The following is a 15,566-nucleotide window of genomic DNA, read 5'->3' as shown; positions in this document are numbered from 1 at the left end:
AAAAAAAAAAAAAAAGAAAATTAATTTTAAAATTTAAAATTTTTTTTAAAAAAGTAGGACAAATTACCTGGGTAATGATCACTTCTGTCTGCAGATGTAGTTTGCACACCAAAAGATTGTGAAACTCTGCCAACTTCTTTTTGCTATTAAACAAACACACAAAAATGCATAGACGTCAGGGTGAGAGGAGAGTAAATTCACTAAACAAACCATCTTACCCTTTAGCAACACACTCCCTTAGCACAATCAAATCAAAACCCACTTTACCTCAGATTGAGCACTTGCAGAATTGTTTCGTTTTCTGCCCTTTTCCCAATCTAGTGAGACCACATCTTTTCCTTTGTACTGACAATATGCTACTTTGCACTCAGCACATTTAATGAACAGTTGCTAAATGAAAATTAAACATGTCTAACTTTTCAAACTTTAAGTCTGCCTTCCCACCCTCTCCACAACCTTCCCCCAACCACAATAAAACTATGGACAGAATAAGGGGTTAACTATTCAACCATGTGGACAGTTTGTTGCCAACTTAAGATCAAAGATCTTATCGTTAATAATGTATATTTTGAAAATTATATATATATATATAGAAAACTTGAGATGTTTCTGTTTTGGGACCCTGGCAAGATGAGATTTCATGTCAGTGACTAAGGGTCAGAAGGCATGAAAATGACTGTTACATACAGAAGAAACCCAAACACTGAAATGCAGAAAATAGTGGTCTTATAGCATTTTCTTCCAAATCAGAGCAAAATAGAGTATGGTGGCTACAACACAGGAGTGCAAGAAGGCATAGCCATAAATCTCACCAACATTTTCTCTTTAACAAATTCAAGAAACTTCTCTAATCCCAGCACATCAGCCTCAAGATCATCAAATGTCAGAATGAATCAGGTATCATTCGCCTAAAACAGACTACAATTTACCAACACTTTAGATACATTCATTATCCCACTGTTGTACATACTGGATTAGGGAAGACTAGAAGAGGAAACATAGTTCCTTCTGTAGCCAGGTCTCGAAGAAACAGTCCACCCAACCGGACTGAAAGCAACGAGGAATTTCTTCGAGGAAGAGACTCTGCTAGAAGTTTTACATCTATAAAACATAAGTAAACTAGTTGATACAATGCTTATGAGAGCCTAATGTGTTTTTAAAAATATGAGATATTCTATTTCACAGAGGATTATTAGAGATGATGAACTATTTTTCCTTGAAATTAAACAAACAAACAAAAAAACCCTATCTATCTATCTATAGGCACATATTGGAGATATCACGGGTTTGGTTCCAGACCGCTGCAATAAAGTAAGGATCACAATAAAGCGAGTCACACAAATTTTTTGGTTTCCCAGTGCACAGAAAAGTGATGTTGACACTATACAGTAGTCTACTGAGTGTGCAATAGCATTATGCCTGAAACTACAATACAGATACCTTAATTTTAAAATATTTTATTGCTAGAAAGTACTAACAATCCTCTGAGTCTTCAGCGAGTTGTAATCTTCTTGCTGGTGGAAGGTCCTGCCTACATGTCAATGCCTGCTGACTGATCAGGGTGTGGTTGCTGAAGTGTTGGGGTTACTGTGGTGATTTCTCAAAATAAGACAACAATGAAGTTTGCTCCATCAACTGACTCTTCCTTTCACAGAAGATTTCTCTGTAGCAGGTGATGCTGTTTGATAAAGTATGTGTTTAACCACAGTAGAACTTTTTTCAAAACCACAGTCAATCCTCTCAAACCCTGCCATTAGCAAGTAAGTTTATTTAGCATCCTAAAAACTTTGTTGTCATTTCCTTTTTTTATTGTGTTTTCTTTTTTGAGACAGGGTCTCGCTTTGTCACCCAGGCTGGAGTGCAGTGGTGCAATCATAGCTCACTATAACTTCAGAGTCCTGAGCTCAAGGGATCCTCGTACCTCCCAAGTAGCTAGGACTACAGGTGTATGCCACCACAACCAACTAATTTTTTTTTTTTTTTTTTTTTTTAGTAGGTCTTGCTGTGTTGCCCAGGCTGGTCGTGAACTCCTGGCCTGAAATGATCCTCCTGCCTTGGCCTCCCAAAGCGCTGGGATTACAGGCGTGAGCCACCACACCCAGCCTTTGGTTGTCATTTCAACAGTGTTCACTGTATCTTCACCAGGAGTAGATTCCATCTCAAGAAACCACCTTCTTTCCTCATCCGTAAGAAATAACTCTTCATCCATTCAAGTTTGATAACAAGATTACAGCAATTCAGTCACATTTTCAGGTTCGACTTCTAATTCTAGTTCTCTTGCTATTTACCCCACATTTGCAGTTACTTCCTCCACTTAAGTCTTAAATCCCTCAAAGTTATCCAAGAGGGTTGATTTCTTCCAAACTCCTGTTAATGTTGATATTTTGACCTCCTTCCATGAATTACAAACGTTCTTCATGGCATCTAGAATGGTGAATCCTTTCCCGAAGCTTCTCTATATACTTTACTCAGGTCCATCAGAGGAATCACTATTTATGGCAGCTATAGCCTATGAAATGTATTTTTTTTTTTTTTTTTTTGAGACGGAGTCTCGCTGTGTTGCCCAGGCTGGAGTGCGGTGGCCGGATCTTGGCTCACTGCAAGCTCCGTCTCCCGGGTTCACGCCATTCTCCTGCCTCAGCCCGAGCTGGGACTACAGGCGCCCGCCACCTCGCCCGGCTAGTTTTTTTGTATTTTTTAGTAGAGACGGGGTTTCACCAGGTTAGCCAGGATGGTCTCGATCTCCTGACCTCGTGATCCGCCCGTCTCAGCCTCCCAAAGTGCTGGGATTACAGGCTTGAACCACCGCGCCCGGCTGAAATGTATTTCTTAAATAATAAAAATTGAGGCTGGGAGTGGTGACTCACACCTATAATCCCAGCACTTCTGGGGGCTGAAGCAGGAGGATCGTCTGAGGCCAGGAGTTTGAGACCACCCTGGCCAACAAAGTGAGAGCTCATCTCTGAATAAATTAAGTAATTAATTAAAGAAACAAACAAACTTGAAAGTTGAAATTACTCCTGGATCCATGGGCTGCAGAATGGATGCTGTGTTAGCAGGCATGAAAACACCACCAATTTCTTTATACTTCTCCCAGCAGAGGTCTTGGGTGACTAGATGCATTATCCACGAGCAGTAATATTTTGAAAGGAATCTTTTTTTCTGAGCAGTAGGTCTCAATAGCAGCCTTAAAATCTTCAGTAAACCATGCTGTAAACAGATAGGCTGTCATCATCCAAGCTTTGTTGCTCCATTGATAGAACACAAGCAGAGGAGATTGAGCATAATTCTTAAGGGCCCTGGGATTTTCAGAAAGGTAAATCAGCAACTGAAAGTCACCAGCTGCACTGGCCCCTAACAAGAGAGTCAGTCTGTCCTTTGAAGCTTTGAAGCCAGGCATTGACTTCTCCTCTCTAGCTATGAAAAGTCCTAGATGGCATCTTCTTCCAATAGCAGGCTTTTTCATCTACAATGAAAATCTGTCATTTAGTATAGCAAGGATCTTAGCTGGATCTTCTGGATAACTTGCTGCAGCTTCCCCATCAGCACTGGCTGCTTCGCCTTGCACTTTCATGTTATAGAGATGGCTTCTTTCCTCCAAATTCATGAACCAACCTCTGCGAGCTTCAAACTCTTCTTCTGCAGTTTCCTCTCCTCTCTCAGCCTTCCCAGAACTGAAATGAGTTCAGGCCTTGCTGTGCTTTAGGCTTTGGCTTAAGGGAAGGCTGTGGCTACTTTGATCTTCTATCCAGACCATTCAAACTTTCTTCATTGCAGCAGTAAGGCTGTTTTGCTTTCTGATCATTCGTGTGTTTGCTGAAGTAGCACTTTTATTAATAATTTCCTTCAAGAACTTTTCCTTTGCATTCACAACTTGGCTAACTGTTTGGCACAAGTGGCCTAGCTTTTGGCCTATCTCAGCTTTCGACATGTCTTCCTCACTAAGCTTAATCACGTTTAGCTTTTGATTTAAAGTGAAAGATGTGCACGTTTAGCTTCTGATTTAAAATGAGAGACATGTGACTCTTCCTTTCACCTGAACATTTAGAAGCCATTGTAGGTTTATTAATTAGCCAGATTTCAACATTGTGTCTCAGGTAATAGGGAGGCCCGAGGAGAGGAAAAGAGACAAGGAAATGGCCAGTCGGTGAAACAGTTGGAACATACACAGTATTTACAGTTACCATCTTTGATGGGCATGGTTCATGGCACTCCAAAACAAATAAAATAATAACATTACAAATCAGATCACCATAACAGAATAATCATGGAAAAGTCTGAAATATTGGGCAAATTACCAAAATGTGACACAGAGACACAAAGTGAGCACATGCTGTTGGAAAAATGGCACCTGTAGACTTGCACATTTTCAAATCTTCAATTTGTAAAAAATGCAGTGTCTATGAAGTGCAATCAGGCAAAGTGCAATAAAATGAAGTGTGCCTGTATCTACCCAGCTATCTAAACATACAAAGACCGTTAGAAGTTTCCCAGCAGAATGAATTTTAAATAGCACCTTTTCAATTCAGTTCAAGTAATCTGCTAGGTAATACTAAGTTTATGACAGCTCAATTTTCTACAGTATGAAGTCAAACAAACTGGCTTTTTAAAAAAAAATCATTTGTCCTTCTTCAACTACTGAGGAATCTCAAATAAGTTACTGTTTTATGGACTGAAATAAAAATATCTGTGAGATGTCCAAACCAATATCTGCATATTTATACACCTTTAATTCAAAGTCACAAAAAGAAGGCAAATAATGTCCAGTCCATCCTCATTATTCACAGATTCCGTATTTGCACATTTGCTTACTTGCTAAAATTTGTAACCCCAAAATTAATCCTCATGGCACTGTCAGTCATTCAGACACTCACAAAGCAGAAAAAAATTCAAGCCGCCTGATGTGCACATTCCCACCTGAGTTCAAACAAGGCAACGCTCTGTCTCCTCGTTTTAGCTCTCACACTGTGAACAAACATCCTTCCCATGGTCTTCTATTTAGAGCCATGTTTTTCATGCTTCTGTGCTTTTTGCTTGCGGTTTCACTGTTTAAAACAATCCCCTAGTGCTAAAGTGCTGTCTAGTGGTCCTGAGTGCAAGAAGACTGTGATGTGCGTTACAAAAATAATATGAGGCCAGGCGCGGTGGCTCACACCTGTAATCCCAACACTTTGGGAGGCTGAGGCGGGCAGATCACGAGGTCAGGAGATCAAGACCATCCTGGCTAACACAGTGAAACCCCGTCTCTACTAAAAATACAAAAATAATTAGCCAGGAGTGGTGGTGGGCGCCTGTAGTCCCAGCTACTTGGGAGGCTGAGGCAGGAGAATGGCGTGAACCCAGGAGGCAGAACTTGCAGTGAGTCGAGATTGCGCCACTGCACTCCAGCCTGGGCAACAAAGTGAGACTCCGTCTCAAAAAAAAAAAAAAATGAGTATTAGAGAAACTTCATGCAGGCATGAGTCATAGTGCTATAGGCCATGAGTTCAATGTTAATAAATCAATAACACAATGCTCCTTGACTTAGGATGGAGTTATGATAAACCCACCATAAGCTGAAAATATCGTAAGTCAGCTGAGCACAATGCCTCATGCCTGTAATCCCAGCAGTTCGGGAACCCAAGGAGGGTGGATTACTTGAGGTCAGGAGTTCAAGACCAGCCTGGCCAACATGGCGAAACCCTGTCTCCACTAAAAATACAAAAATTAGCTGGGCATGGTGGTGTGCACCTGTAGTCCCAGCTATTCAGGAGGCTGAGGCAGGAAAATCGCTTGAACCCAAGAGGCAGAGGTTGCAGTGACCAGAGATCACACTACTGCACTCCAGCCTAGGCGACAGAGCAAGACTCTGTCTCAAAAAGAAAGAACGAAAAAGAAAGAAAAGAAAAGAAAAGAAAGAAAGAGAAAGAAAGAAAGAAAGAAAGAAAGAAAGAAAGAAAGAGAAAGAAAGAAAGAAAGAAAGAAAGAAAGAAAGAAAGAAAAGAAAGAAAGAAAGAAAGAAAGAAAGAAAGAAAGAAAGAAAGAAAGAAAGAAAGAAAGAAAGAAAGAAAGAAAGAAAGAAAGAAAGAAAGAAAGAAAGAAAGAAAGAAAATATCATAAGTCAAAAATGCATTTCATACACCTAACCTACTGGACATCACAGCTTGGCCTAGCCCACCTTAAAAGTGCTCAGAACACTTCCATTAGCCTACAGGTAGGCAAAATCATCTAGCAACACAGTCCACTGTAGACTATTAGCTGCTTACCTCATGATCGCATGGCTGACTGGGAGCTGTGGCTCACTGTTGCTCAACAGCCCAGCATCTTCAGAGAATATCATACTACCTACCTTTAGCCCAGGAAAAGATCAAAATTCAAAATCCAAAGTATGACTTCTATTGAATGTGTAGCACTTTTGTGCCACTTGTAAAGTCAAAAAATCCAAAGTCAAAGTATCCTAAGTCGAGGACTGTCTGTATATCTATATTAAATGTCTTTAAATACAGACACACATTTTAAAAGTAAGGTTAGGTACTGATCAATTGATGAACGTTATGACCAGAGGTTCACATGAACCTAACCCAGTAGTTCCCCTAAGAGCAATGGTTCCACATTGGGTAATACAGTTTTCGCACTGACTTTCTAGACTATCACTACAGCGAATAATGAGAATCGCCTGGACATTGGCCCACAGAGAGACAACAGTGGCAGGTAGTTTCTTAGGGGCAGTGTACCTGAAAACTCGAGCTGCATGAAAGCACTTTCATTCATTTGAGGAGTTCCTTGCTCCTTGTGTAACAGAGTCACTGTACCTCGCTGCAACTGCAAATTCAGTTTGGCAAAGACATGATCTCGCTTTGTATATGTGTTCATACACGAGGCATCTGCAGTGGGGTCAAAAAACTCCTCAGTGCCTAAATGGTAAGGGAGAAAAGACTGTAAGAAAAAACATGGAATAAAAAAGCACCAGCAAGCAGACTGATCACAGTTATGATGATGTTAGTTTAACTATTTTTCCCTGTGTTAAGGAAGAACTCCAAAGTCATGGGTGACTGTTTTATAGTATTTCCTAATGTAAAACAACCCTAATTGTTTTTTAAGGGATCTTATCAACTTATTATCAAACCAGGAAGGATAAGATTCATGATAAGGGACGGTACAAAGCAGTGCTGCCCAGTATGGTGAAATGGTCCACATCTGTGATGTCCAGTACAGTGGCCACTAACCACATGTGGCTACCGAGCACTGGGAGCACAACGTGGCTAATGTGCTAGTGCAATTAAGAAATTAAATTTTTACTTGTATTCAATTTGAATTAAATTTTAGTAGCCATTTGTGCTTATGGCTAGATATCGGACACTGCAGGTTTAAGAGAGGCTCTAGACTGGTATTCAAATTTCAGAGTTTAAAATTGTTGAACTTGTTCAAATTTAGCTCTTTTACAACCTCTGCCTCTCAGCTCTATCTGAAACTGCATTAATATGTACACTTAGTCACAAAGTTACAAATGGAGTATCTCCCAAAATATTTCTTCTCTTAGCCTCTATGAACATAAACTGTTTTCCAAATATCTACTTTTGTTAAATTTGAAAAATACCACAAGCTGTTGCACAAATAACAGACCACTTCGTTTGAATCAAGTGAAGGCCAGCTCCCACCGTACCCAGGATCTCTTCGGGAATCCACTGCTCCTGTTGCTCTGCTGACAGTCCCTCAACCACATTCCCTTCTGGGGTTTGCTGCCCGTACCAGCCACCCCATCCAGGAAACCAGGACTGAAGATACTGCAGCATCCCACTGCCTCCACCAGGTTCTGGGTCTCCCGGAGAGGCTCCTGGAGAATCAAACTGAGGCTCCCGCAGACTCTGTGTCAATCACAAAGGAGCACAGGTGAGTACTCAAAGATAACAGCAAGCTGTGACATGCACTGTTTCCCCCACAGGAGCATACGCACATCAAAACTGCAGCACTCGGGGTGTGCTGGGTCTGAACAAATCCTCTTGTAGAGGATTTCTTACCTCTGCTAGTTCTTCTTGTTTGTGAAATCGATCATGAACCAGTTCACGCAAAATCTTCAATTCCTCAAAGCTCTGTTCCTCTTCAATCCGACACATTTCCTCCTGTTTGGGTGAAAACAAAAGCAAATAAACAAAAACACAAACGTTGTACATCCAGAGACACTGGACACCCTCACAAGCCACTAAAAGTACAGCACAGGAAACTCTCTGGTCCCTGCATTTCCACTGAAGGCCAAGAAACAAGATAAATAGTTCCATGATTGCTGTTTCTGGCTTAAGCAGCTTTCCATATAATCCAGTAGAAGTTATTTGGTCTTAAAAACATCACTAACAATTCTCCAGAAATTGAGCTCTATGAAAGAAGGGGGGAAAAATATCACTAACAAGTTTCATCATATCTGAGATGAATGGTGAATGGAGAGGGAATGAGGAAGAGCAGTACTCAGTTTTAAGAGTCATTGAAGCGTATGGACTGTTGCAGCACCCACATTTTGAACAGCACTGACCCCATTTACAAAGGGCTTCCACATGTATTAGCTCAGATGAGCAGTAAGCAGCCTAGTTATCGCTCTTCCTGAAACCCAGGACCAAGTTTCCACAGGAAGTGTGCAGGCTCCAGCTCTTTTACAATTCATGTAGGAAATTAGCAAGAACGTGGTCATTTTCACTTGTTTCACACTAGTTAGAAAAGAACCATGATACCCAGCTAATTTTTTAAAAGCAGAATTAGCTGTCCTGAACTGCTTCTTACACCGTAACATTAAGAAAAAAGGAGATTTTACGTGTTTACTTGCTCATCTCAGTTGTAAATGAGATTTTCTCTCCCTCTGTGTCTTTGCCTGTGTCTTTAAGACAATCATCCAAGGGCTGGGCGCAGTGGCTCAGGTCTGTAATCCCAGTACTTTGGGAGGTCAAAGCGGGCAAACCGCTTGAGCCCAGGAGTTCCAGATCAGCCTGGGCAGCATAGCAAAACCCTGTCTCTATAAAAGATACAAAACAGCCGGGTATGGTGACGCACAACTACTCAGGAGGCTGAGGTGGGAGGATCCCTTCAGCCAAGGAGGCTGAGGTTGCAGTGAGCCAAGATTGCACCACTGAACTCCAGCAAGGATGACAGAAGGAGATCCCGTCTCAGAAAAAAAAAGGGTAGCCTGGGGGCGGTGGAGGCTGAGGCAGGCAGATCACTTAAGCTCATGAGTTCAAGACCAGCCTGGGCAGAAGGGTGAAACCCCATCTCCACAAAAAATAAAAAATTAGACAGCTGTGATGCGGGCCTATAGTCCCAGCTACTTGAGAGGCTGAGGTGGGAGAATGGCTTGAGCCCAGGGGGCAGAGGTTGCAGTGAGCATGATCACGCCACTGTATTCCAGCCTAGACAATAGAGCCAGACCTTGTCTCAAAAAAAATTTAAAAAAAGGAAAGAAAAGAGAAAAGAAAACCATCCACAATGTCTGGTTTATTTTATCCTTCTCATAAGGTTCCTGCGTCAGTAACCATGTCTGACACTGATGATAAAAGCATTAGCAAAGTGAGTGGGCCACAGCCTCAGGGTGCTGGCAGGAGAGGCGCTAACCACTAGGGATTCAGCATTGCCCTCAGTGACCACACAGCAGGAGCTGAAGGGAAAAGTACTCCTTTGTGCTTGGAAGAGTCTACTAAACAAATGGTTAGTTAAGGGGCAGTACCTGAGCCAAAATCCTGGAAACAGTCTAAGCTGCTACTGCAAAAATTGATGCTCACAAAACTGAAACAAAACAAGCAGCAAAGCAATCCCCAACACCTTCCCCCGAGAGAGCAGGCAGACAGCAGAGAAGGTGGGGTCCTATGCCAGGGCTCCGGGAGGGGCATTCTAAGGGCCTTCAACCCTACTATTAACTAAACCATGAGCTTGCCTTCACCACGTACTTCACCCTTTTCTGCCTGGCCTCTACCACCTAAATATCCAAGCTCAATCAAGTCCCCTGGGATTACAGAAAACAGAGGTCAAAGTTCACAGAGATTACAGACTCTGAAGTAAAGAATTAGGACTCGGATGAGGCTTTGAAGAGAGGCGGGTGACTGCATGAAACCGTCTCTCGAGCTGGGGGGCAGGCGTGTGGGCACAAAGTCATAGCAGGACCACGGTGTCTTTCCTCCTCCTATCCCGTGGCCAGGCTCTCCTCGGGCAGCGGAGTGTGGAAGATGCTCCTGGCTTTGTTCTCGCCCTACTAAGACCAATTCTATCCTGTAAAATTTTGCCACTTTGGCATGGGACTTTATTACCTCACAGATCCTATTTTCTTTAGTCTTTGAGAGAACATTCTTACCTTGTGAATAAGACAAGAAACACAAGACCACAGTCCACTTACCTTGTCATCTGTGGACAGCAGGCCTCCTTTTAACTTGTTGAAATACTTGTCAGTGTAAGATACAGCATCGCGAGCACGGTGCAACATGAAGTCCCAGGTGCAGCGTTTCCTCTGCTCTCTGATCTCATATAAGTTAGCATTCAAAGCAAAATACCACCATTCTCGGCAGCTGAAATAGTCCATAACAAGGTAATCACCTCTTACAACAAAAGCAACAAAAAGGTTACCAATCCAGGACAATCCACATAACCCCACTCCTCTCCTGAGACATCTTTTCTCTTGTCAGCCACCAGTTTATATATTAAGCTCATCTTAATATTAAACCCACTAGGTGGAGAAGGCAAATCTGCCAAAGAACATCAAATAATAGATCCCAAATGTATATATCAATAACATAGTTCTCAATTGGTGTGAATTTTAATATCCGTCCCCTCCACTGACAGAATATCGAAGGCTGACTGTAAGGTAAATACCGTCTTCAGATAATTACCAAGGATGTGACTACTAAAGATTTTTAATTGAATACTTCTAACTAAAGACACGGAACTACGTAGGATCTTTAAAAAGTTTTATTATATCACGCTGGTCAAATTTATCACTGCAACATGAAAATAGGATTCAGTTTTGCTATGGAGGCTGCAAAGAGTACTATGTAAATGTTGACCAAACAACCTGGGAGAAAAAACACAGGGAAGTAGGTTCAAAGAATATTTAAAGTATTTTAATATACACCAGATCCCACCAGAGCAACATCAGCCTACTTGCTAAATGAGACTGAGAGGATCCTCTGAATTTTACTCCACTCAGTCTAAGAGTAAGCTGATGACACCAAATAAATATACAGAAAGAATAACAACAATGATAAACAACGGGAATGGCATTCCAAGGACCAGAAAAAATCAATTGTACTTTTATCTCCAAACAAGGGTAAAGGACAGTGAGGCGCATTTCTGATCTATGCACATAATAAGAATAGACTTCCAAATGTATTTCAGGAGCACACTGAGAAGCCCTTACTTCTTAGATATCGCCACTTTGGGTTTCCACCTTCGGAACTTCACCTGCCTCTCCTTTCGTTCCAGCTCCTTGAGGAATTCCATGATTTGCCGGTATTGCAGCTTTTTATTAGAGGTTAAGAGATACTAGGTTAGAATTGGTTTGTTTCTTTTACTCAGTTAAGACCTATATCTAACAAGAACAACTCACATTAGTTGATCCACTGAATTGAAACCCAGTGCAAACTGAACCACCAAAATATCAGCATCAAGTGGCATGTTTCTCTGAACACTCACAGTTAAGCCTATGCATTGCCGTATTGCTTGTAGTTTTTGTTCGGCTCTTAAAAATATCAAAACAAAACTAGCCTCCTTTCCAATCCATACCACCAACTAATTAAAAAAAAAAAAAAAAACTACCCTGAGATCAACCCATTTTAACTATGTAACAGATAGTGAGTTTTATACCTAACACAATTTTGGTCTGGAGGGAAATGGTCTCAGGTGAACTTTCTTTCCTGGTGAGGACACATTAATATCAAGACTTTCACCGCAGTCACCAGTGTGACAGTGAGTAGATGCCACTGAGAAGAAAGGGCATACCTGAGAGAGTTTCAAGGGAATGGTCTCCAGCTGAATATCACAATCAATACGGGGACTGTGCCGAGACCGTAGGGGCTTCTTGGAGCAGTTTCTCTTCAAAAGAGCAGATGCAAACACAGGCTCCAGGACGTAGTGATGGCGGCGACTCTCCATGCTCCTGGCCATGGCCTCCTGTGTGTCACAAGAACATCTGCTCTGCTCAGAATGGCTTTCCGTCTGGGAGTCACTCTTTTACAATGTTGGGGTTTTATGAGAAACAGTGGAGCACAGTCACAGGCTGTGTCACAGCAGCAAATGTTTTGTCTGTTTTGTTTTATTCATTTTATTCTTTTATATGAGGACAGGATCTCACTATATTGCCCTGTCTGGTCTTGAACCCCTAGGCTCAAGTGATCCTCCTGCCTCCCAAAGTGCTGGGATTATAGGCATGAGTCACCGGGCCTGGCCAACAGCAAATGTTTTTAGGATCAAGTAACATGTTGGTATGTTATCTAATCAACAGTGTATTGTATCGAAATCCAAAAACACTATAAAACTGGGTTATAAAACTCTCTAGTATTTTAAATTTTTTATTTATATTTCTTTTTTCTTTTCTTCTTTTTTTTTTGAGACGAGTCTTGCTGTGTTGCCAGGCTGGAGTGCAGTGACGCAATCTCGGCCCACTGCAACCTCCAACTCCCTGGTTCAAGTGATTTTCCTGCTTCCGCCTCTCAAGTAGCTGGGATTACAGGCACGCACCACCATGCCCAGCTAATTTTTATATTTTTAGTACAGACAGGGTTTCACCATGTTGGCCAGGATAGTCTCGATCTCCTGACCTCATGATCCGCCCACCTTGGCCTATCAAAGTGCTGGGATTACAGGTGTGAGCCACTGCACCCAGCCTTTACGTTTCTTAATAGGTAATACATTCACACGGTTTAAAATTTTAAAGGAAAAAAAAGGTGAAATCTCTTTCCTGGTCTCATCCCCAGCCACCCACTTACCTCCTCAGAGGCAACCAGCAACACCAGCTTCTCATGTCTCCCACCCAAGCCATTCTGTACACATGCAGAGACATCTGTAATTTTCTGTTTTCTTCAACAAATGCTATAAATGCTGTTTTTACCTTAGTTTAACTTCATACTATATCTTAAGAAACTATTACACAGTCATCATAAAGATCTTTACCTTTATTATTTACAGCTGCATATTGTTTTACTGTATGGATACAGTGTTTATGTAATCGAATTAAAACAAAAACCGGCCGGGTATGGTGGCGCCTGTAATCCCAGCACTTAGTGAGGCCAAGGCAGGTGGATCACCTAAGGTCAGGAGTTCGAGACCAGCCTGGCCAATATGGCGAAACCCCGTCTCTACTAAAAATACAAAAATTAGCTGGGCATAGTGGCATGCACCTGTAATCCCAGCTACTCGGGAGGCTGACGCAGGAGAATCACTTAAACCCTGGAGGTGGAGGTTGCAGTGAGCCGAGATCGCACCACTGCACTCCAGCCCCAGGCAACAGAGCAAGACGCCACCTCAAAAAAAAAAAAGAAGAAAAAAACCATCATGTACAATAGTATCCAAGCGAAAGATAACCCTGGGTGGGGAAAAAAATGAGCCATTTTCCCCATTTCACTTAAACCACCTATAAATTATTTATAGAAGGATTAAACTGGCTGGGTGTGGTGGCTCACACCTGTAATCCCAACACTTTGGGAGGCCAAGGTAGGAGGAGCACTTCAGGTCAGGAGTTCAAGACCAGCCTGGCCTGGCCAACATGATGAAACCCCATCTCTACTAAAAATATAAACATTAGCTGGGCATGGTGGTGGGCGTCTGTAAACCCAGCTATTGGGGAGGCTGAGGCAGGAGAATTGCTTGCATCCAGGAGGCAAAGATCACGGTAAGCCAAGATTGCGCTGCTGCACTCCAGCCTGAGCGACAGGGCGAGACTCCATCTCAAAAAAAAAAGAAAAAGAAAAGGAAAAAAGATTAAACTGAGATGTTTTTTAATCCTTCACAAACAATAATATTTTATATCTGATGATTTATGACTTTTTAAATATCACTTAAGGGAATGCCACCAAAGTGAAGTTTAAACATAAATGCGTTAAGAAAGTTCCTCTTAAAGGCCGGGCGCGGTGGCTCAAGCCTGTAATCCCAGCACTTTGGGAGGCCGAGACGGGTGGATCACAAGGTCAGGAGATCAAGACCATCCTGGCTAATATGGTGAAACCCCGTCTGTACTAAAAAATACAAAAAACTAGCCGGGCGAGGTGGCGGGTGCCTGTAGTCCCAGCTACTTGGGAGGCTGAGGCGAGAGAATGGCGTGAACCCGGGAGGCAGCAGAGCTTGCAGTGAGCTGAGATCCGGCCACTGCACTCCAGCCCAGGCAACACAGCGAGACTCCGTCTCAAAAAAAAAAAAAACAAAACAAAACAGAAAGTTCCTCTTTAAGATTCAGTGCTGGTGCTCTGTTCATTTCAAATCTAGATGTCTAGGCCAGGTGTGGGGGCTCATGCCTATAATCCCAGCACTTTGGAAGGCCAAGCGGGAGGACTGCTTGAGCACAAGAGTTTAAGACCAGCCTGGACAACAGAATGAGACCCTATCTCTACAAAAATAAATAAATAAATGATGGAAAAAATCTAGATGCATAACTATGTTACATGCACATGCAAACAATGGAATACTATGCAGTAGTCAGAGCAATGAATTGGAAGTACAAACAGCAATATCTTAAAAACATAGCTTTAGTTGAATAAAATAAACCAAAGAAACCTATAATCTAGTATAAATGTAAAACATACATAAAATAAAGCACTATAAATTGTTCAAAGTCACATACATATCAAGTACCTCAAGCAAACACACTTGAGAGTGAATGGCTTTAGAGGAACAGTGGGTGGGAATGGGAATCAGAGATGCAGGAGACAAAAGCCTCCATGGCAGTGATCCTACGCCACTTCCCTTCCATGCTGTCTTGCAACAAAGCCCCCTGCCGAAATCATACCTGTAACTCCACCTGAGGCAAATCCCCCAGTAAAGTGCAATCGACATCCCAATAGATGCTAAATTCTGCTACGTCTAATTGCTTTTTCCGCATTAGTTTCTGTACCTGAGGTAAAAAAGACAAAGAAGAAAACAGGATGACTGTCTTTATTCGTGAATGCCATTCATTCAACAAACCATTTGTAAAAAATCATGTGTCCGGTACTTTACGAGGTGCTGTGGATATATAACTCAAAACATGCTTCTGCTCTTACAGAGTTCAAAATCTAGCTAACTGGGGATACAAACATGGAAATACATAATTTTAATGACAGAGAGAGAAGCAGAAGAAAAATCTATACGATGCTATGAGCAAACAAGAAAATGTCACTGTGCAGATGACTGTCGAAAGATGTAAAAGTTTCAGGCAAATGGTCAGGTGGGAGGAAAGGGCTGGGTCAACTACACAGTCCTCCCTCAGTATCCACAGGGAGTTGGTTCCAGGAACCCCAAAGATACAAAAATCTGCAAATGCTTGAGTCTCTTAAAATGGCATAGTATTTGCACACAACATACCCATATATCCTCCCTGTACACTTTAAATCGTCTCTAGATTACTTTTTTTTTTTTTTTTTTTTTTTTTTTTT

At 41.9% G+C, this 15,566-nt stretch overlaps 1 protein-coding gene across 7 annotated transcripts in view; it reads right to left on the bottom strand.

Annotated features, from left to right (window-relative positions):
- VPS13D (vacuolar protein sorting 13 homolog D) overlaps window positions 1–15,566 on the bottom strand; it is a 303,606-nt gene that overhangs the window by 267,913 nt on the left and 20,127 nt on the right. For all 7 annotated transcript variants that reach the window (XM_017887998.1, XM_017888002.1, XM_017887997.1 and 4 more), the window contains exons 6-14: window positions 14,942–15,046; window positions 11,944–12,114; window positions 11,363–11,463; window positions 10,346–10,514; window positions 7,998–8,099; window positions 7,643–7,844; window positions 6,714–6,893; window positions 971–1,101; window positions 68–143 (exon numbers count right to left, since the gene is read on the bottom strand). In XM_017887998.1, coding sequence (XP_017743487.1) covers window positions 68–143; window positions 971–1,101; window positions 6,714–6,893; window positions 7,643–7,844; window positions 7,998–8,099; window positions 10,346–10,514; window positions 11,363–11,463; window positions 11,944–12,114; window positions 14,942–15,046 — 1,237 coding nt within the window. The remainder of the gene's footprint in view (window positions 1–67; window positions 144–970; window positions 1,102–6,713; window positions 6,894–7,642; window positions 7,845–7,997; window positions 8,100–10,345; window positions 10,515–11,362; window positions 11,464–11,943; window positions 12,115–14,941; window positions 15,047–15,566) is intronic.

The sequence above is a fragment of the Rhinopithecus bieti genome, unplaced genomic scaffold (genome assembly GCF_001698545.2).
Source record: "Rhinopithecus bieti isolate Rb0 unplaced genomic scaffold, ASM169854v2 scaffold_16234, whole genome shotgun sequence".
NCBI classification, from domain to species: domain Eukaryota; kingdom Metazoa; phylum Chordata; class Mammalia; order Primates; family Cercopithecidae; genus Rhinopithecus; species Rhinopithecus bieti.
Note: the sequence above shows the minus strand (reverse complement) of the source record. Positions and strands in the feature narration are given on the sequence as shown.